Source organism: Juglans regia, chromosome 9 (genome assembly GCF_001411555.2).
Source record: "Juglans regia cultivar Chandler chromosome 9, Walnut 2.0, whole genome shotgun sequence".
NCBI lineage: Eukaryota > Viridiplantae > Streptophyta > Magnoliopsida > Fagales > Juglandaceae > Juglans > Juglans regia.
The window spans coordinates 18,770,646-18,791,512 of NC_049909.1; the positions used below are offsets into that span (position 1 = coordinate 18,770,646).

Here is a 20,867-nt window from a genome sequence, read left to right on the forward strand (position 1 = left end):
TGGTGGGGAAAGAAGTAAAAGCTACTTTTAGTTTCTGTTAGGGTTTTCAAAGGGTCAAAGAGTATTCAACAAATTTGTAGAACAAAACAAAGAAATGGGAAGATCATTTTCAAAAGAAAATGACCCATTTTCATGATCTCCATTATACTTTTGCCATTGATGCACCTTTGAAATGCTTTTGCTATATATTAAGTATTTGTATAGCCCACTAAAAACAATCATTATCATGTCTTGATCCATATTAGCAAGCTTAGGTCACTCAACATGTGTTACCACCAAGTGGGAAAATTGCTTGATCCATACTACTTAATTTCAGCTTTAATTAACAATGCTAATCGATCGAGTTGGTGTGTGTGTGTGTGTATATATATATATATATATATATATATATATATAAATAGTGGAAGTTAAACCTAGATCAACTCGAATAAGTTGTCCTTAGATACACCTTGTAGCCTAAAGTTCTTTCATTTTAATTTGTCTCCAATATATGATACACACCCCACCATATCAAATCTTGGATTTTGTACGTACACCATTATCTTAAACAAAACACTCTCTTTTGCTCTGATCATTTGGGTGTTTGGCTGGCCAACTCTATTTGACTGATAACAAATTATGAATCAGACTAAATTATGTGCAAATTTGAACAATATCTAGTCATACTTTCCAAAACCCATCTCCAGATCTATTAATTATAAAACCCATTTTGTTAATATATATGGAAAACAAATTAAGTGGGATTGAATACTGGGGTTCTTCAATGATTGCCACTCTTTTCTGTTGGAGCTATATCCGGCCTCAATCTTGCAGGTGGGCACTTTACCTTAAATTAGGGTTTATGGATTCCAATCTTTTATTATAAACTAATATTGGATTGATGAGATTAATCATCTTTCCACCACCTTGATTTGAATATCTCTTCAGTGAATACATAATTAATGGTACCATGGCATTTGTTAATGCTTTTTTCATAGAACAAGGTTGTCAACCTCACGTTATGATCAATACTTTAGCTCCAAAAGACCCAGTTCTCTTTGATATATAGAAAATTTCTATGTGCGCTTGATCTCTTTAGTTTCATAAATTCGCTTATTCAATTGGGCATTTAGATAATGATAATAATGCAAATAATAAATTTCTCATACAAAACAAAGGAGGCATGCCAAACTCGCTGCAAAATAGGCTTTTAAGAGAATGATCTTAATCATCAGAAAGAGGAGGATGATCTGTCAATGGCTTAGAAAAAGAAAGGAATCTATCATGACCCACCACAACGTCCCACTAATTAAGCAGAGCCGAAATCTTTTTGTTAAGTAATATTGAACCCAGAAAGATGCAAATGGATTGGAGGATGCAACTGTGCATGAACAGGGTAATATCTGGTTTGAATTCATAAGGGTTTAGTTTTCTTTCTGTTCATTGGTCAAGATGTTCACATAATCTATTGAGTATTCGGCAACTAATTGTAACTTCCCCATCCCTCGGCATTGACTGTGCAATCACAGCTCGTATCTAATCATCTTGTGAAAAATAAACTTGAACTAAAAACAAGAAGTTATTGAGAAGTATGTTTAAATTGATATTTTTTTTAAAGTTATTCTTAGGCAGTTATATATGATATTTTTTTGGCAGTTCTCGTAATCTTTCGATGCGATTCAACTAAAAGAGAGAAATTTTCAATAATTTTAATTTTGAAGATCTCACCAAAGCTACAAGAGTTTTTTAGAGATCCTGATTATTTTCGATATAAAATATAAAAGAAAGCTGAAAGGGATTTGGGTTGGATTCTGAGAGATGAGATTGAAGTTCTTAGGTGAGGAAATTGTTAATCTCTCAGGCCTGCCATTTGGTTTTTATCCTAACTGGGTCCATTTTGATCTAGTCTCGAGCAAATATAGATATGGTAAAAAAGTACCGTTAACAATGTGAATAGCAATGCTAACACTGGAATCAAATTTGGAAATCATAAACTTGAATTTTCCACTGTCAGTGAAGCTCCGGTGGAATATGGAGTTTCATGAATAAATTTTGTTGAGTTTCCTCTGTAGACTAGCAGATATATATCTTCAGTTTCAAGGTTCACTGGTATTTGTTGCGATGATTTTATCTGCAGGCAACCTCGCTATAACGAAGAGCCTCATTATTTAAAAATAATATGCTAGATGAGGCCATCAGCAATCTACCTCTGGCATTGTGCAAACTCCAATATAATCAGCAATGTATCGTCCGGTCTTGAGGCCATCCAAACTCCTCCAGAAATGCCAAAACAACTCCATTTGACCAGCCAAAACCAGTCTGCAATGCAACATACCCACCAATCATTTATATCAGAAGGAAAAACATATGAATCATCTCCTATGTAAGCAGAAGTATTCAGAGTGATAGATTATCCACATCTATCAAAACAAATATTCTTCTAAAAAAAGTATTAGATATACCTGGGGTACATATTCACCACCACCTCCAAATTCTCCACATTTTTCCACGTCATATTTTTCGTGCATTGTGCCTGTTTTCTTGTAGGCAGCATAGTTGGTTCTTATCCACCTCTCAGCAATGTCTTCGGCCACTGACCTTGCTTCTTTTGATCCAGATCTAGCTAGACCCTCGACTATCATGTGTTGAACTGGGGGCCAACCATTTGGAAAGTCCCTGTTGTACGAGTTTATAAGATCATGCATTAATAAACTTAAGAAAAGGTATGGTATATGCAAATGAGCCTAAATTTTGTCCAGCATAAAGATCCAGTCAAGGTGAGTTTAAAACTAGCTGCTAACCATTGTTCTCCTGAGTTTGTCAAAGAAGTTGCTATCCCAAAAGCATGAAGCAGGCCTGAACTTTGGAAGCTTTTCATGGCTTCATTCACCAGGGGAGTATCTTCATATATTTACACAACAAAAGCATTCTTAGTATTACCAACAAGCAGCACAAACTAGTAGATGTTGCAAACGTAATCTCCAGTTAAAGTTCCAAACACAGTATGTTTTTTTTGTTTATATCCGAGAAATACACTCAGTGAACAGTTTGTAATATTTCCAGTATTGTGTCCAATTATCCTTTCATTTTGCCTTGTCTTTTTTAGCATCTTAGGCCAGCATAACCTCGTTCCAAGGAAATACTATTTTTTGCAAATGGAGGAAAGAGTGCACCTGTTTCCTCTCAATGATTGCACTCACATCAATTCTATTACTTAGGACAAATGTAAGAAATATATTAAGCAATTGAATCTGAATTAGGATGGGCTTGGAATGTCTAACAGAAAAAAAATAAAAAATAAAAATTATTCACTTCATAGTATCCATCACCACAGTCAATGAAAATGGTTCAGAAAAACCAAGCCACTCATGAACAGCTCCAACTAGCACATTCACTAGCATAAGCATTCTGGCCTGAGCTAATGGTGTAATAGTAGCCATCCTATTACCAAGATATAGGCATTCAGAAAAGAACAGAACAACTTTAAATAGCCTGCCAAAACCTGACACTAATAAATTCACCTACCACTTTCCATGTTAGTGGTTTGTTGACGTGGATAATTTTGTGGAAATGGAATCAAGAAATTATAATTGTGACCCGAAATCTAAATGATTTATAATTTTTTTTATTTGTTGGGGGCATTTCTATGGACTGGGACAGCTGATCTTATTTGGAGCCAAGCTTGCATATAAAAGTTCAACCAGGTCCTCAGCCCAAGCCTCATTAGCCATGCTTGAACAGCCAATAACACTATTTGGCCCTTTCCCATAGTAATCTTATCCATGGTAAGAGTCACAAACCTGAGTAGAATGACTCAATCCACAAAGGAAAGAAGTTTGAAGCGTATACATTCTGATTCTGGTTACCAGCTTCCCAAGTTTGAGGTTCCTAACAGTACCAAAGTAAAGAATCAGGACAACTGGTGAAGAACTAGGTAGTGTCAAACACCAGAAGCTTTTGCATCGAGAAATTACCTGGCATGTGTGATCACTGAGCCAGTAATCAAACCATTGTCCCTTCTTTGAATTCCAGAGAACAGATTTTATTGCCTTCACTCTGGCTTGAGAAGCTTTTGAAAACCTCTTTGCAATGCTATCATCTCCTGCAACTTTTGCTAACAAGGCAATGTCTAGTTCCATCTGAACCAACAAGTCATAGACAGTCATGTTAACGGGTTACAAATTTCAAGGACACTATGTGAAAGTGTTTTGAGCCATACCCCAAGTATGAAGGCATTTAAATCGACAGGTAAAATTGATGTTGTGGCCAATGTTGTGAGATCTGAATGATTCCTGCCATGAGAAAATTAATCAATTACAACTCCATCAATCAAGTTGTAAACACCCTAGAGGATGCATTTGACAAGCCCTAAGCATTTCAAAATTTGGGCAGTGGAGCATATGGTTCTGATATTTGAATCATATAAGATGGGGCATTCAACTGAACTTAGGTGATTTTTTTATAAAATCTCATTAGTCATTGCCGTTTCCCTCTCTCGTTTTTTTTCTTCATAGATAAATGCATGTCAGGCTGTCAGCTACAAGTCATAACAATGAACATGAATATGAACCTCTTTTTCTTTGCCCATTGTTTTCACAACCTCCTAATAAGACTTTTTAATTGACAGGGTGCAGCCGCTTGATGGAAATCCCTATCTGCAAATTAGGATGTCCATTGTATTCAGAACCTCCCCTTATCAGATGGTCATTAGGATATGCTGGTACAGACTCTTGTCTACTAATTAATTCGATAGTTGCTTGAATTCAACTGTCTGGGAGGAAAGCATGTGCGCGAAACCAATTTCATACACTTCTCAAAATAGACATAACATAGCTTATGGATATTTTGTAGACAATTAAATATAATCAGGATGGTGAATTATAAGACAGACTGATTCTCAAAGGCAAATTACTACCTCATCCACCTCGTGCTGAAGTCCCAACCAGATTCAGCAGTTGAAGCCAGTTCGCGGTAGAGATTCTGTTTCTCAGAAACATTTGAGATCTTGGAAGCAGTTTGCTTGTCCTGTGAGATAATAGGTCATAGATCAGTTTTCTAATGTTATCTAACATTTTATACATACAATGTATCTTATGCTAAGATGTCTAAGCTGGAGAGGAGGACGCACAATGGTTGAAGATTCAGGCCTGGGTTTGTTCCACTTTGCATAGTACCGATTTAAAGTGTGATTGCAAGATTGAGCATCTTTAATGGTCACCTTATGTATTCCTGCGACAGCAGAAAAAAGAAAGAGTGAAAGAAGTTTAGGCCAAGGAAAGTAAAGCTAATAAGAAATTAAAACACAATTCCATGCTGAACAACATAGAAAGGTACCTGAACTCCAAAAGTGATGCTCTTTGACCAGTGCAGGGAGATATTTTTTAACAAATTGTATATCACCCGTCCTAGTGTATATTGCATGAATCATAGCACTTAGAAGGGGAGGCTGGCTGCAAAAGGTAGCCCCAAGTTTGTAGTCGTGTTTCAATTATATAAACAATTACAAAACTTATGTAAAGACGATTTGCATGAATGAGATTTTTCGTTAATATTGAAGAACACGTTGAGAACTGGAAGAAGAACAGAAGAACAAAACTCGAGCATCAGATAGTTAACCCAGAAATTGTTATATCAACGCTGAAAACATTAATGCCAATGTTACGGAATGAAAATCTATGAGAAAAAAATCAAAATGCTAAGTAAAAGTTGATAAAATGTTATATTTCCAGTGAGGAAAAGAAAATCAGCAATGTGGAATACAGAAGCAACAGAGATACAATAAAACGACAGAAGCATTTAAAAGAACAATTACCTTCTGTTAGTGTAATAAGCCCTTGCACCATTAAGGACATGACCATATTCTTCTATCATGTGAACAAGATTTGTCACAATTGCTTTTGCAGTCTCATACATCTTACTTGCTAGCAATCCCCTGCACCACAGATACAAAGCAATCTTAACCCCTTCAAGGGATGATCGATATAGCGAATTTCTAAAGCAACAATTGAATGGAAGGTGAAAAATTACCAGCTAAAGAAAAGAAGATTGAGTTTCTAAATTGGAAAAAGTCCCAGAAACGAAAAAAAAAAAAACAATTCAGTCAACTTAACTAAACATGTGCCTCAAACAAATGCAGCGAGTTTCTAACACAACAATTGAATGGAAGGTGAAAAAATTACCAGCTAAAGAAAAGAAGATTGGGTTTCTAAATTGGACAGAAGTCCCAGAAACGAAAAAAAAACACTTCGGTCAACTTAACTAAGCATGTGCCTCAAACAAATGCAGAATCTTTCAACCTACCAAAACTCGGGAACATATAGAAATGTGTGTTTGTAAGTAAAACCAAAACCCACACGCACACACACAAAAGGAAAACTAACCTAATTACCCAGTAAGAATCCCAGTAATAGACCTCTCTAAATCGTGAACCCGGAATCATGACCGGCTGAGGCAGAGGGAGCAGAGTATACAACTCTGGCCGCTTCAGGACCCCATCAGAGACTTTCCTACTCAGATTCTTCCACAAAGCATGGACCTCCAGGGCCCAGGCCCTCAGCTCCGGATTCTTCACCTTTGGCAAGAACCCTTCCGGCTCTGGGACAAAATCCACTGGTTCAGAGTAGACCATATCATCCCCTGCACCCTGCAAGTACTTACCTAAGAACCCATTTAGATCCTCAATCGAAACTGATCCATTTGAGGACCTTGGAAGCTTATCAAAAGCGGCCTCAGTCGTCGATAAGTCGAACTTCAGCGACATGTCAACATAAAGCTTAGGGTCAAACTTTGATCCTCCGAAGGTGCTCAGGGCCGTCTCTTGGACACGTTCGAGGAAGATAACCAAAGGGTTTGTAGTGGTCACAGGGCCATCACTGTTGGAATTACAATGCGACAAAGCTTCTGCGACGCTCATGGTTGTTAGAACCACGAAAAAAAATGCAAAAGATATCACGCATAATTTCCTAAAGCTAAGGGCTCGAAAGGCCATCATGGTAGGAGAAGAGACAAGGTGTACGAATCGAGAGCGAGGAAAGACGCTGGGACAGGGCCGATTATAAGAACGAGAAAGCAGTCGAACTTTGGGAAAGGCCGGCATTATTTTCGCGTTCTGGTTTGGAACTGTTGGCTTATATCCGAGGCAGAGCTGGCATGGCATCCGGGTCAATCGTCAACGGTCAATGTTACTAGAATTCATATTATATTATTAGCTTCATTCACATTAAAATCTATACTTTATTGGAAAAAAAAAAAAACACATTAAAAAAAGTAGACTTTAAGAAATAGTCACCAAGGAAAAACGTCCACAACACAGTATCTTGGAGATTCGGGTGCAAACTATTTTTTTTAATTATTTATTTTTGTCTAAAATCCTCATTTTAAATTGTAAAAAGAAAAAAAAAAGGAAAAAATATATTCTTTAACATGTGATGTCTTCGAAACATTGAGTAAAACAATAATATAAATGTGAACGTTTTTTTTTTTTCGTGGAAAAACAGTATTGGATTTAACGTTTTAATAATAAAAAAATGTGCTTGCCCAATTTATCACATTTCTAGGTTTCCTTGTATCCTGAGGAGACATTTCAGCTATTAATTTATACTGGTCGGAAGTCGCGTATCCCTACAGTGTAGGATAAATTATTAATCATATTTTTTGGATTGCGGAGGTTTTTAGCCGTTGCATTATTTGACTACTAATTGTAGAAAAATTGAACATTGATTAAAAAAGAAAAAGGTCGTTATAGAGTAAAGAGAAATATTATAATTATAAAAATATTTCACAAAAACTAAATAATTTTATTTATTTTTATAAAATATATTTTCGGCTAAAATGTTTCACAATAATAATCTCAAGGGGTTGATCCAAGTGGTAAAGGTTTTGATCTTGGGGTATCACTCCCTTCAAGGTTCAAGATTCAACACCTCATAGATGCAAACAATCATTTGAAGTCACACCTCTGGTAAAAAGTCAGAGATTTATAACCAGTTCCATGTAAAAAAACTTTCGATGATGCGGTGCATGGAACTGAGATTTATTTTGCATGGGTGGGTCCGAAGGGCCATGCCTCGTAGAAGTTTCCCGACATAAAAATAAAAAAAAAATATTTCTCAAGAATAAAATATAAGAAGTGGTTTGGATTTTTCAAATTTAAAAATTATATAAAATATCAATTGATATGAGTTTTCAAGTTCATCTCAAAAATTAGTTTACGATTGGATGGCGTGGGTCCTGGCTAAAAACTTATACAGGCAAGGTACTTCGTTTCTTGCATCCAAAGAGACATTACAATTATTAAGTTATGATTTGTTGTCTTTGTTCCATCAGTTGGTTGAAGTGTTACAAAAGCATTGCAGCATGTTATTTAGTTAATACAAGAACCCTTTCAATAACGTGTGGAAATAGATGAAGTCTCATTTGTCCCATCATAGATTTTCCAGCGAGCAACGAATAAACATCATCCACAGCTGATGCGAAGGAAAAAAAGAAACAGAACAAGTTTAGGCAGCCTTCATTACTTAGGAAAATGCAAGAAGTTTCATTGGTCCCATCATAGATTACCCAACAAGCAAGAGTAAAACATCATTTACAGTTCATTCCAAATGTAGGGTGGAAGCAACATGGGAACCCCATTATATTTGACATTGCCTACGTGTAGAGCCCACAATCAGAATGAACCCAGCAACTGTCTCTTTCTCTCTTAATTACACTAGGTAATTTTGGAGGAGAATTACAAGGAACTTGGATCTTCCAATCTCATTATCAGCTTGTTGATGAGTTTAGTCTCAAGTAATGGAAAAGTTCTTAGTGTAGCCCTCGTACCATAAGGGAGCTTGAATCAGCAGTATATAACCAAAAGCAGAAACAAGACAGGCTTCTGGTTTAAAATTTGAGAAAATGCATTCTTGATCTCTTAAATTTCCTCAGTAGGATGTCCTAAGTTATGACATTCAGACACAATCGCTGTTAGTAGTCCTGGTGCTCTACTATCTGCTGGCTTGGTGCCCGCCCGGTCTAGTAGTGAAGGCGTTAGCAATCTATCTTCTGGTCTCAAGGCCTTTCAAAACAACTCCCTTTGAACAGACAGAACCAGTCTGCAATTTAACATTCACCAAACAGATTAGATTAAATGGAATAGGCTTGTCTATTGTGTAGGCGGAATTTTATAGAAGCAAAATATTTATCCCACTAAAGTTTTTAATATTTTAGCAAAAGTTGTGAAGGTATATCCAGGATACATACCAGTATCCACAACTCTGAATTCCCCACACTTTTCCAACATATTTTTTGTCCATTTCCCTTTTTTCTTGTAGACATAGTTGGTTCTGATCCACCTCTCAGCAATGTCTTTGGCCACTGACCTTGTTTCTTTATATTCCAGATCTTGCCATTCCCTCAACTATCACATCTTGAAGTGGCATCCGACCATTGGGAAAGTCACAGTTGTACAAATTCCATTCGGTCATAGATAGCCAAAAAAGGAAAAAAAAAAGAAATGAAGAAAATATTTAGCATTCAAGCATTTCCTCCCCCTTACCCACACAATAAAATGTTTGGAAGATGTAACCATAACCATAACCATAACCATAACCAAACCTTTGTTACTGATGGTTGATACACAGGCTTGACTTGCAACAAAGTCTTCCTTGAAGTGTAAAATGAGTGGTCATATAGATTTGATCATACATTGTTGAGAATGAATAAAGAGCAAATGCTGCTAGAACTGCAAGGCACAATATCTTTAACAAGACACTACATTGTACAGAACTCTAGTGATCAAATAGGAACCTAATCAAGAAGAAAATGTTCAAAACCTACTAACATTTGGTCATAGTAAGCTAAGGTGCGACTATTATGGAGGACAGTGAAGAAGACATCTAAATTAACTTGCTATACAATCACAGTTGTGCCAGATAGTTGAATTTTCACTTTGTCTCTGCTTATTCAAACTCATAGCCAATGTGTCTAACTGAACACCTCTATTGTTTGGTCTTGATTTGTGTAAACCAATCCAATAACATTTGCTTCCCCTAAAATAATAGATAACAAAGGAACATCATGAAAGCCGAAACACTATAATTAGAAACTGACCTCTTATTTTTTTCCTTCCAAAAGAACATGCTTTGGACAAATAAACTGAATAACTGTTTTTGGTTTCCCCCCTTTTAATACACTTTACTGTTCGAAGGGATTAGAAAATAGTTATGTTATTAAGTGGATACATACTTCCATACAAACTTAACAAACAAACTGCAAAATTAGAAGAGGTTTTTAGCAATAAAATAGTTAAATCCCTCATATATGGGTTTCTAGTTTCTACAAGTAGCATAGAAACCAACTAATTAAATTACGAACGATAGGTGCATATCCAGCCATTATGGCCATTCATGAAGCTGGATGCTTTATCTTTGTCCTCCATTCCAAAGCAGTTCATTGAGCATTTTACCACAAGCACTGCTAGTGTTTCCTCATCAATTAAGATACTAGTAAATGGTAGGGTTTTAAAGGAACCTTAAACCTCCTCAGATTTTTACTGGAATCACAAAAAACCAATCATTTTTTCTTTTTTGCAAAATATGATTCAGCAATTTATTAATGAAATGTGGTGTTTATATAGGTTTACAGTAAGACTTCCAGCTAATATAAATACTTAAGGATAAGCTTTAGACTTCTATTAAAATAAAAACAGCTTAATTGATGAGGATGCCTAACTCTATTTACTAACAAAGAAATGATATTTGTCATTGTGAAGTGCATAAGGACCGCACAATCTCTCTAAAAAAATGTGAGTAAATACAGGACCCACATAAAAATACTAAATTTTCAATAGTGAACCCACTCTTTTCAAAAGATCGTGCGGCGCTTGCGTAACTAGCATTACTCATTATAGTTTGAGTTTTGACGTTTCAAACAAGAAACATTCCAAACACGTAACATATATCACAAGAAAAATCATACAACAGGAAAACTTTTCAAACACAATCTGTGTGTGAAACACATCAGAGTGAAACAACTAAAGAGTAAATATGCTCAAAGATTCCGAATTGACGCCACGTTATGAGCCATAAGAGTAAGGTAAAAATCTTCAAGTGGGTTACTTTCTCGGCACCGAGAAAATTATCCAAGAAGTCTTCCACAATAATAATAGTGTCTAATTTTCACGACTAAATTACGAAATCTTAAACCATTACCCTTACTGCCAATCACCATGAACCACAACAACCAAAAAGCTAATTAAATTGAAAAAATTTAGCACGAGACTCTCTCTACAACCACTGAACCACACATAGAGTTAGCAATATATTTTCACAACAATAGAATCATAAATTATGCTAATGTTTATGGTCTTTTAAAGCTCCTCAGTTTTCCCTTCAGTTCCACACGGTAAAGCTTTAACTTTGATATAGCTTTCAGAAATTGGAACGATATAAAGGCATCTGATAAAATCATCACCGGAGCAGTCTCTCATGGTACGCCCAATAACTGTGACAAATAGAACCAGGAAAGAAATAAAATTACCGAAAATAAATCTTTCAAGACCAAGCAGTTCTCAGCTAAGTCTCTGCCGGCGGATCAGTAAATCATACAACCATGAAAGCCAACTTCTTTTCGTTTGACATGGATGGTGAAATGTTTGCTTTTATAGCCAGGGTTTCTCGAGGAGGCCTGCCTCGCAGATTTTATAGCCAGAGAATAAGAGGTTTTTAGATAAAAAATTAAAATTAAAATAAAATATTATTTTTTAATATTATTATTATTTTAAATTTTAAAAAAATTAAATTGTTTATCGTATATTAAACATGAATTTAAAAAAATTATAATAATGATATGAAATAAAATGAAATGAAATCGTTTCTAAATTCAAAAATGACTTTAAAGACAATGTGGATTAGAGGTGAAAACCAACGCCGACCGACAAGAGGAAATAGGGAGGAGCAACTGACCATAACCGGTCATTGAAGAGGAAAAAAATTGGCAATATTGACTCCCGTGATTAACGGTCAGTTCTCAATTTGAGTTAGCGGCGATGGTCGTTTAAAATAGTAGAGAGAGAGAAGATGAGAGAAACTGAAAATGAATCGGAAAAGAATAAGAGAGAGAAAAAGACGATATAATATCGAAACAACGCCTCAAACCAAACGGCATCGTTCCACTTATAATACCAAACAGAGTCGTTTCAGTTGTGTTTAAAACACAATTACAAGCATAAACGACATTGTTCTATTTAAACTATGGCACAACTTGAGTGGAACGACATCATTTCATATATAAGACAGCAATTTGTGTATACCATCGGCCGATTCGACGATTTGATAGTGGTTCAAAACGGGATCGAACCGATCGACGTTAATTTGAGCAAATATCTATTGTATGCCAACTAGTTCAGACTGGTTATTGATTCCGACGGCCGATTCCAGTCTATTGCGGCCAGTTTGATCGGTTTCTATACCCCCTAACGTGGTTTGCTTTAATTTTTTTGGCATAATTTTACTGTAAAATATTAACATCTCAATTATTACCCGTAAAAAAATTTGGTTTCAAATTTTATTATTCTTGTTTATTATCTTCGTAAAATTGTTTCAAACTTTAGACCCACAAATTGTTAGAATTTCTACATAAATTATCCAACTGACACCTTAGAGCATTCTTATTAGATTAGCTAAAAGCTAAATCTAATGAGAATTTAGCTATTAGGTCAGTAAATTGTTCACATTGAATTAGCTATATTCCAAATATAGCTACAGTAATATCCAAACTAATTTTCGAATTTGGAACACACTATTTATTCATCAAATCTTTTTTATATTATTTATTTCTCTCTCATTTTAATATCTATTATTTCTCTCTCTATTTTAAATGACAATTGAAAAAATATAATTAGAATACAATTACTAATTAATATATAATATTATGAATAGTAAAATATGATAAAATAAAATAAATTCATAATTAAAAAAATTAAAAAATTTTCAAAATTATTAATTACTCATTACTATATAATGAATAAATGGATAATCCAATTTGAAGATTTGATGTGAATGGTCAAAGTTAAATTCATCTTATATTATTTTATTGTCATATAATGAAAAAATGACTATTCCAATGTAAAAACTTATGTGAATGTAATAGCTAAATACTAAATTCATCTTATATTCATCAAAAATATAGTTTAATTTAACTAATCCAATGAGAATGCTCTTAGAGCACTTGCATTGGATTATCCAAATGCCAGGATTTGTAAATATTTGCATAACTTATCTTAAAATGTATGCATTGAATTAGGCAAATGTATAATATCATGACTTTGAATTTCCTTTCACCGGTCATATTTGGATTAATATAGACCAAATGAGTATTTTATTAAAAAAAAGTACCGTCCAGACAACTCCCCCTCTCTCCCCCTTACCCTCGTATTCCCAACTCCTAAGCCTCCCTCTTTCCCTCCCTCTTCTCTTCGTTTCTCTCCAATTTCCGCACAAAGTCCCCAACTTCTCTCCAATTTCTGCACATTCATCTCTCAAAGAAGAAATCGACGCACATCCATCCTTCTTTCTCTTCCTCTCGGTTTCTATTCTGAGGACGGCACGTTAAGCCATCATTGCTTGGAGAACCCTCCAATAATTAACTCCAGCTATGGAGCTGGGTCAGTACACAAAATTGGAGGCCACAAGGCTAACGTTAGTGGCCATCGTCATTCCAAGCTTGCAATCCTACTTGTTTCTGTTATGGTAATTACCTGCTTCACTATTTTGTTTCTATTGTGAGTAAGAAGTGCCCATTCAATTAAAGCCTTCCAATTACCCAAACCCAGCAGACCCATACCAACTCATGCTGCAAGAGTCCATCCACTAGCCGATCCACCACTTGAAATTGTTTGGTTCTATTCGTCACTAGCAGTTCACGCGGCCGAGCTCACAGCCCAAGATTATTCCTCAAAACGAGTCACGATAGTTAAAGAATTTCACGGTTCAGATGATAATTTGATTATTAATTAAGACATGAGCTATAGAATTGCAAAATATGATAAAAATAAATTAGGTAAAAAAATAATAAAAATATTAAATTAATAATATTTTATTATTATTTTGACTACTAGATAGATAATTCAATGTGAAAATTAGTTTTAAGTGAAATAGCCAAATGCAAAATAATATCATATTATATAAATTTTACATTTGAATTTACATAATCTAATACTAATGCTCTTACACTTTCATTTAATTCTAGTTGTTAAGATGGATGAAAAAATTAGTAATGTCGGTTAAGTCTTAATAGTAAATATAGAATATCATATTTCGATATTTAGAATTCAATATATCAATTTTAATAATTACAGTATAAAATATAAATTTTTAATAAACTGAAGATGCACCTTTTTAATACATACCTACCATCTCTTGGTTTGTTTTCACATATTGGTTTGTTTTCACATATGAGATGAGATAAGTTGAAATAAAATTTAAAATTTAAATAAAATATTATTATAAAATATTTTTTAATATTATTTTTATTTTAAAATTTGAAAAAATTAAATTATTTATTTTATTTTATGTAAAAATTTTAAAAAATTATAATAATTAAATAAGATTGAGATAAATTAAATTGAAATACTTGTGAAAACAAACGAGTTCTCACATATGCTTGGACAAATGAGAGGCTGTACATATAACTCCCATGAACACGATTCTCATGTTTAAAAAGTACAAAAAATATTAAATTACTAACAAAGTTGTAAAAAAAAAAATCGAAGAGTCTTATGCACGTCAGATTGGTCGTATGTCCTATTTTTTCTTTTCGAAAAATGTTATACAAGCCTCGAATGGTCAAACTCCAGATCCAGAAGCGAAGTGTGATGCATATGAGTAATATAACCCCAACAAAAGAAGATTATGTTTGAATGGATAAAAATTTTGAGGGGATAAAATTAAAATTTTCAAACTGTACTAAGTAGTAACTCCTACAAATGACTGGGTACAGGCAAGACACTCTCCAACAATCAACACATGCGAGCGAGGTCCAAACAAGAAGACAATCAACCAGGCCACGGAATTATATACTGGTAAATTCATGCTGCTTTGTCTCCCAGGGGAAGATGAGACGAAATAAAAGTTGAAAATAGAATAAAAATAGCCCATAACTCAGCACATTTTTACACGATGGACCCACATTTTCACTATCCGAAACAAAGGCAGAAAGAAGCCTCAGCTTCCCAATGTCGTTATTACATTGAAGAGGAATAAGAACATTAGTTTTCCTAGTCTGTTCAGGAAAGAGATGAGATGTGCAACGAGGCCTCATGAATTAAGCCAGCATTCCTCCCCACCTCTGACATCATACAATCATTCTTTCAATTTTCGGTACTTCTCACAACTATTACAATCAACTATATATCGGAATTTTATTCTAATGACTAACCCATCCAAAGAGGAAGAACCAAACCAATCATTGACAAGTAAAAAGACTCTGAGCCAGACAACAAAAAGGCAATTGAATTCCGCTTAGCTTAGCTTAGCAGGAGAGATGGATCACATATCACAATCACCAATTTTTAGAGCTAACAAGTGAAATCATCAAAAAAAAAAAAAACTAGGGTTGTGCAGCTTTTGCTTCTCAAATTATTCAATCAAGCATTAACCATCACCGAATAAAGAATCAAAAAACTAAAAACTTTCAGAAAAAAACAAATCAAACCTTTTTATAAGCAACGATCCGATTATGTCCTTTGGAAATCCACGACAATAGGCTATAATTCACGCACGCAAACACTACAAGACACGTTAGCGACGATTCTCGCGTTGAAGAAAGGGAAAACCCTAATTTTACATCAAAACAGAGGGAATTGGAATACCGAAAAGAGAAAGAGGGGGGATCAGACGGGGAGATCGGCGACGTCATTTTGGGAGTCCTGGTGGTGGAGGGCGAGTGGTCGGTCCATTGGGACGTCGTCTTCGTCGTCGTCGTCGGGGTCGGTGGTGGTGACATTTAGGCAGGAGAAGCGCTCGAGTGAGGAGAAGAAGGCAGAGACCACCGTGGAGCCCACCCAGCTCGCCACCTGGTCCAGCGTCTCTCTCGATACGATGCCGTTGCTATTCTCCTCCATCTTCTCTTTCTTTTTCCTCTTTTGGGTCAACTCCAAACTGCTGCAATCTGAAATCGAGCTCCGTTTAAAAAGATGTAGGTGATCGTGAAATGGGTCAAATTTCGGGTCGAGAGATTCAATTCTCAGTGTCAGTCGGGCGTTTACCATTCAAATACAAAAAAAAAATTAATAAATGGGTAAACTCTATCGTTTTCCTTTTTAAATTTTTATATAAAATAAAATAAAAAATTTAATTTTTTAAAATTTTAAAATAAAAATAATATTAATAAAATATATTCTAATAATATTTTATTTAACTTTTAATTTAAATCTCAACTTATTTTATCTCATCTCATCTCATCTGTAAAAATAAACAAAACCTTAATTAATTAGTTGGTAAGATTAAATTTTATAATTTATTTTTTAAATTAAATTACATCCTATTTAATATGTTTAACTTGATAATATAATTTTTTAAAAATATAAATTAAATAAAAAAATCTAGAGTATTCATCATAATTTTTTCATTCTTAAAAACAGAAGAGTTATAATGTATGTGGAAGTAAATTTCAAAATATATTTATTAAAATATGCTATCATTAAATATAAAACATGAATTTTGACGAGATTGTTTCCCTCATCTTACGTTAGATATCTTTTTTTTCTTTTCACAACCATAATTAATATTAAAGGTTTGAAAATGTTCTATCAAATAATACCGGATATAAATGCTTTATCAGAAGCAATTTTTGAAAATTGAGCTAAAAAAATATTGAAACGGACACTTTTTTCACTTGGATGGCATAGACCACGATATACAAGGTGGTCCAAAATAATGGGTTCGAAGATCGTTCACCGTATGTGCATAAGTAGGGGTTACTCAGTTTGGTGCGATTCGATTTTGAATAAAATTTAGGACTAAATCGGTATGTATCGATTTTATATTTTTAAAAATCGATTACGTATCGGATATCCTCTTAAACCAGTACATCCGATTTTATCGATTCTGGTTCAGTTTTTCAATTTTAATAGTATTAGTATTAGGGCATAAAATTTATTTGATATACTAATATATATTAGTATACTAATGTATATTAATTAATTAAAGTGAAATGTAATTAATATACTAATGTGTATTAGTATTACTAATATATTATATATTTATTAAAATGAATATGTCGATAATTTATTAGGTCATAAAATATTATTAATATATATATTATGTTTAAAACATATGATCAAATAAATTTTTATGTTTAAAATTAAAATTTTATGTTATAAATTATAATAACATTATCTTATATATAATTATAATTTATATTATTATACATATTATATATATTATATAGTATAAAAAATATTATATATAATATTAAAAAATTAATTTAAAATATATAATATAGTGAACTAGTCCAGTCTAGTCCGATTCTAAAAAGTATAGAACCGGTATCGGCTTGTTTTGGAACAGGAACTAGTTCAGGCTGGTTAGATCCGATTTTCCAATTAAATTTTACACATCTATGCACAAAAACCAGCCCTAGATAGTTAGTACGCATCCATGCAAGAATCACAATCAGTAAAGTTAAACATATATGTTCTTGCTCTCTCGCAATACTCAATAAACAAAATGATTTCTAAAGCTCGTCACATGAGTCATAATCTTTTATTAAAGATTCAATTATTGATCTAAAAACTTTAGAATTGTTGGATATTAATTTAGTTAAATCTTTTAATTCTCAGGATCATAACATTCTATCACGTTTCTAAATCTGACGTTCACGGTGGCCCACTCTATCGACACTGACTTGATGGTAGCTATTTCCCTTTTGGCTACTTCACTAATCTATCAATATTTAATAATTTAACATTATACCCATACATAGTATCAAAGCATTTTAAATTTTTAATCTAGCTTATATGTTGCCCATTCCGTGGCTTGAATTCATGACATGGTCTCTGCTGTGATACTAATTGTTAAAAATCCAACCATTGATCCAAAAGTTATAGGATTGTAACACATTTTCTCTTCTGATCCACCACTCGGTGCCCTACTTGACCTATGGTAAATAACAGTGATGATCGGGTTGCAAACCACTTCCACCTCTTTGAGCTTCTCGTTGTAGTCCTCTTTCTCGACACTCTAGTTGTCGTCAAGCCATTCAAGAGCATCTTCTGTTGCAGTTTTGACTTTGTCCTTCTCATCAGATTCGAGTTTGTCAATAAGCTTGTCCTTGTCATTTATATGATTCTTCATGTTATAGATGTAGGTCCCCAGGTTATTACAAGCATCAATCCTCTCTTTCACCTTATTGTCCTCCTCGACGAACTCTTTTTCCTCGAGAACCATTTAGTCAATCTCATCGCGACCCTTATCTTCTACCTTTACGTTGAAAATACCATTTGCATCGACTTCAAATGTAATTTCAATTCGAGGGGTTTCTCTATTGAGTCGAAGAATGAATTAACATCAAGTCTGATCATGCAATTGAAGCAAATCCTATACAAAGTCCGATCATGCTGGAGGAATTCCATTTAGATCAAATTTCCCAAGCTTTCTACAATCTTTTGTTAGACACATTTCATCTTCAAAGACCTAGTGTCATAATAGGGCACACCAACTTAGATACACAATTATTGTTGGATTTGTGGAGCTTGCTTTATTCTTTTGCCGACTTGATTTGAAGACCAAACCTGATAATGATGCGTTACGGTTTTCTGATGACCCAACACAAGCTTTGGCTTATAGGGTTAAAGGCATGCTCATGGGAAAAATTGTGGACCATGTTTGTGACTTGAGAATTGCTAGATATAAAGTTCGCTCGACGTTTGCGTGACAAGTCGCTTGAGCGAAACACTCGCTCGACAGGTCGCTCAAGCAAACAACAGACATAGAGTTTGCTTGAGGCTCGCTTAAGTGAATAACTCATAAATTGTGAAATTAGGGTTTTCGTCGCGCGCATGCGTGTGTTTTTGTTATGAACAGTATGTCCAATTATGAGTATTTGTAATTTCGCCTCACAGTGTATTTTGACTTTCCTAAAGATAATAAAATATTCTATAGTTTCATGGACGTAAGTATGTTGTTGAACTATGTAAATCTTGTGTTGTATGATCGATTTATTGTTTACTTTATTTTCTTGCATCGTTTTCACAATAGTTATAGAAAGCAACACTTGATTGGACTTCAGACAACATAGAAATGCCATACCTGAATGGAAGCAACAGTCTTCTGATCCTGGTAAGTGGTGAGAACCTGAGATCTCTTTGTTGGGATAACAGTGTTCTTGGGATCAACTTGGTTATCTCTCCATCAACAGTTTCAATTCCAAGGGTCAGTGGGAAAAGAATATTTGCATTCAGAATGCCACAAACCCATTGTCAACTGACTCAATTCTGCCCATATTTTCCAGTTAATCTCTCTTCGGCAATGTTAGTACCACCTCATATATAGATAACCTATCTGCAAGCATAATAACAGAAGATGAAAGTAGTACCTTTTGTTTCTCCACCACCCTCTCCACTCAAGATGCTTCCATGTACAGCAACACCATAAGCATGTGCCTCATCTGGGTTCACACCCTTGTTCGGTTCCTTCCCATCAAAGTAGTCCTGTTGAATATTTGGAATCCTGGTGTTTCCACCAACAAGAACAATTTCATCGATCTAGTTCTTCTCCAATCCTGCATCTTCCATAGCCTTTTTCACATATCCCATGGTATTTCTAAACAATCATTGTTCAGCTCCTCAAACCGAGCTCGGATCCATGGTTCAGAAAAGTCAATACCATTAACAATGAACTAGTATAACTATTATAATTACTCGTTATATATATGTATTGAGTGCTTTAACACAACTAGTATTTGAGTAATGAATAATACAAGCATATTTCGATATAATAATTAACACTTACTACTAGGATATTATTGAATATAATTTATCATATGCATGTATGATAATTATATAAAATAATGAATAATTATACATACAATCGTGAAGTGTACAACCTCGCGTAATTGCTTTGAAAAAAAGTGGAGTCTACTATTAAATTATTATTATTATTTTTTTTTATGTAAGTCTCATGTTTTATTCACTTTTTTCAAAACGTTTACGCTATTATTGCATAATTCACGATTGTAAATATATTTTATCTAAAATAATTGTAACATATATTCTATATCTTATATCTAGTAATATAGGAGTCGAAGTTGGAGTCCGTTAGGGAAACACTTCGCTTTTGTCTCTAACTCCTATCAAGTTTTTCATAAACACTCCGACTCCACCATAATGGAATTAGTGTAGAATTGATACCGGAGTCGGAAAGTCGGATTTTTGGGGTCGTGTTTATTGATGTAGTAATTCATCTTCAAACTAAGAGTTTTCGTGACAATGAATCTGACTCTTAAGTCAGATGTTTGTGAAAAAGAAAATGCTAATATAACTTTCAAATGTGCATATTAAATGTATCCATTTATATATTTTTATTTTTTTAATAATTAAGGAAGTGACTATTAATGAATTTTTATTTTTTATTATTTTTCTTAATGATTAAGTATTTTACAAAAAAAGAAAGAAAAAAAAGGCATTTACACTTGTGTACACATTTGAGATGCACATTTAACGTGCATTCTGGCATTCTCCCAGCCCTTGCGAAAAAGGCTGAAATATAGTGGCTGTGGAAAAAACAGAGGAGGGAACGATATTTTAAAATTTGAACTTTGAATCAGTAACATATTCTAAACCGTTGGATATATAATAGCGGTCTAGATTTTGGAATTTCAGGATCCACAATTTGAGAAAAATTGCAGAGGAT

At 34.1% G+C, this 20,867-nt stretch overlaps 1 protein-coding gene, 1 long non-coding RNA gene and 1 pseudogene across 3 annotated transcripts; all 3 read right to left on the reverse strand.

Annotated features, from left to right (window-relative positions):
• Positions 1–1,933: 1,933 nt before the first annotated feature.
• On the reverse strand, positions 1,934–7,100 carry LOC108993762 (probable trehalase). Its single transcript, XM_018968775.2, has 11 exons — positions 6,360–7,100; positions 5,792–5,911; positions 5,314–5,429; positions 5,108–5,208; positions 4,895–5,004; positions 4,199–4,271; positions 3,954–4,118; positions 3,780–3,867; positions 2,781–2,880; positions 2,442–2,655; positions 1,934–2,298 (listed from the first exon to the last, which is right to left on the reverse strand). The coding sequence occupies exons 1-11, from the start codon at positions 7,073–7,075 to the stop codon at positions 2,215–2,217; spliced, it is 1,887 nt and encodes a 628-aa protein (XP_018824320.1). The 5' UTR covers positions 7,076–7,100; the 3' UTR covers positions 1,934–2,214.
• A 1,363-nt stretch (positions 7,101–8,463) lies between these two features.
• LOC108993765 lies at positions 8,464–11,622 on the reverse strand. Of its 2 annotated transcripts, XR_004802444.1 has the most exons (3): positions 11,497–11,622; positions 9,220–9,700; positions 8,464–9,071 (listed from the first exon to the last, which is right to left on the reverse strand). It is a non-coding gene; the product is annotated as an uncharacterized LOC108993765 (long non-coding RNA). The 2 variants fall into 2 exon arrangements; XR_001996568.2 differs by having other exon boundaries at positions 9,220–11,622.
• Positions 11,623–17,999: 6,377 nt separating this feature from the next.
• Positions 18,000–20,418, reverse strand: LOC108993744 (annotated as a pseudogene).
• Positions 20,419–20,867: the final 449 nt, after the last annotated feature.

What these genes read in the sequence shown, in the direction of transcription:
- LOC108993762 (XM_018968775.2), bottom strand. Translation starts at nt 7,075, where the DNA reads ATGCCGGCCTTTCCCAAAGTTCGACTGCTTTCTCGTTCTTATAATCGG. An exon ending in GATTCTTACTGGGTAATTAG is followed by an intron (nt 5,912 to 6,359) that starts GTTAGTTTTCCT and finishes TCTGTGGTGCAG; the next exon opens with GGGATTGCTAGCAAGTAAGA. An exon ending in ACAAACTCAGGAGAACAATG is followed by an intron (nt 2,656 to 2,780) that starts GTTAGCAGCTAG and finishes CTCGTACAACAG; the next exon opens with GGACTTTCCAAATGGTTGGC.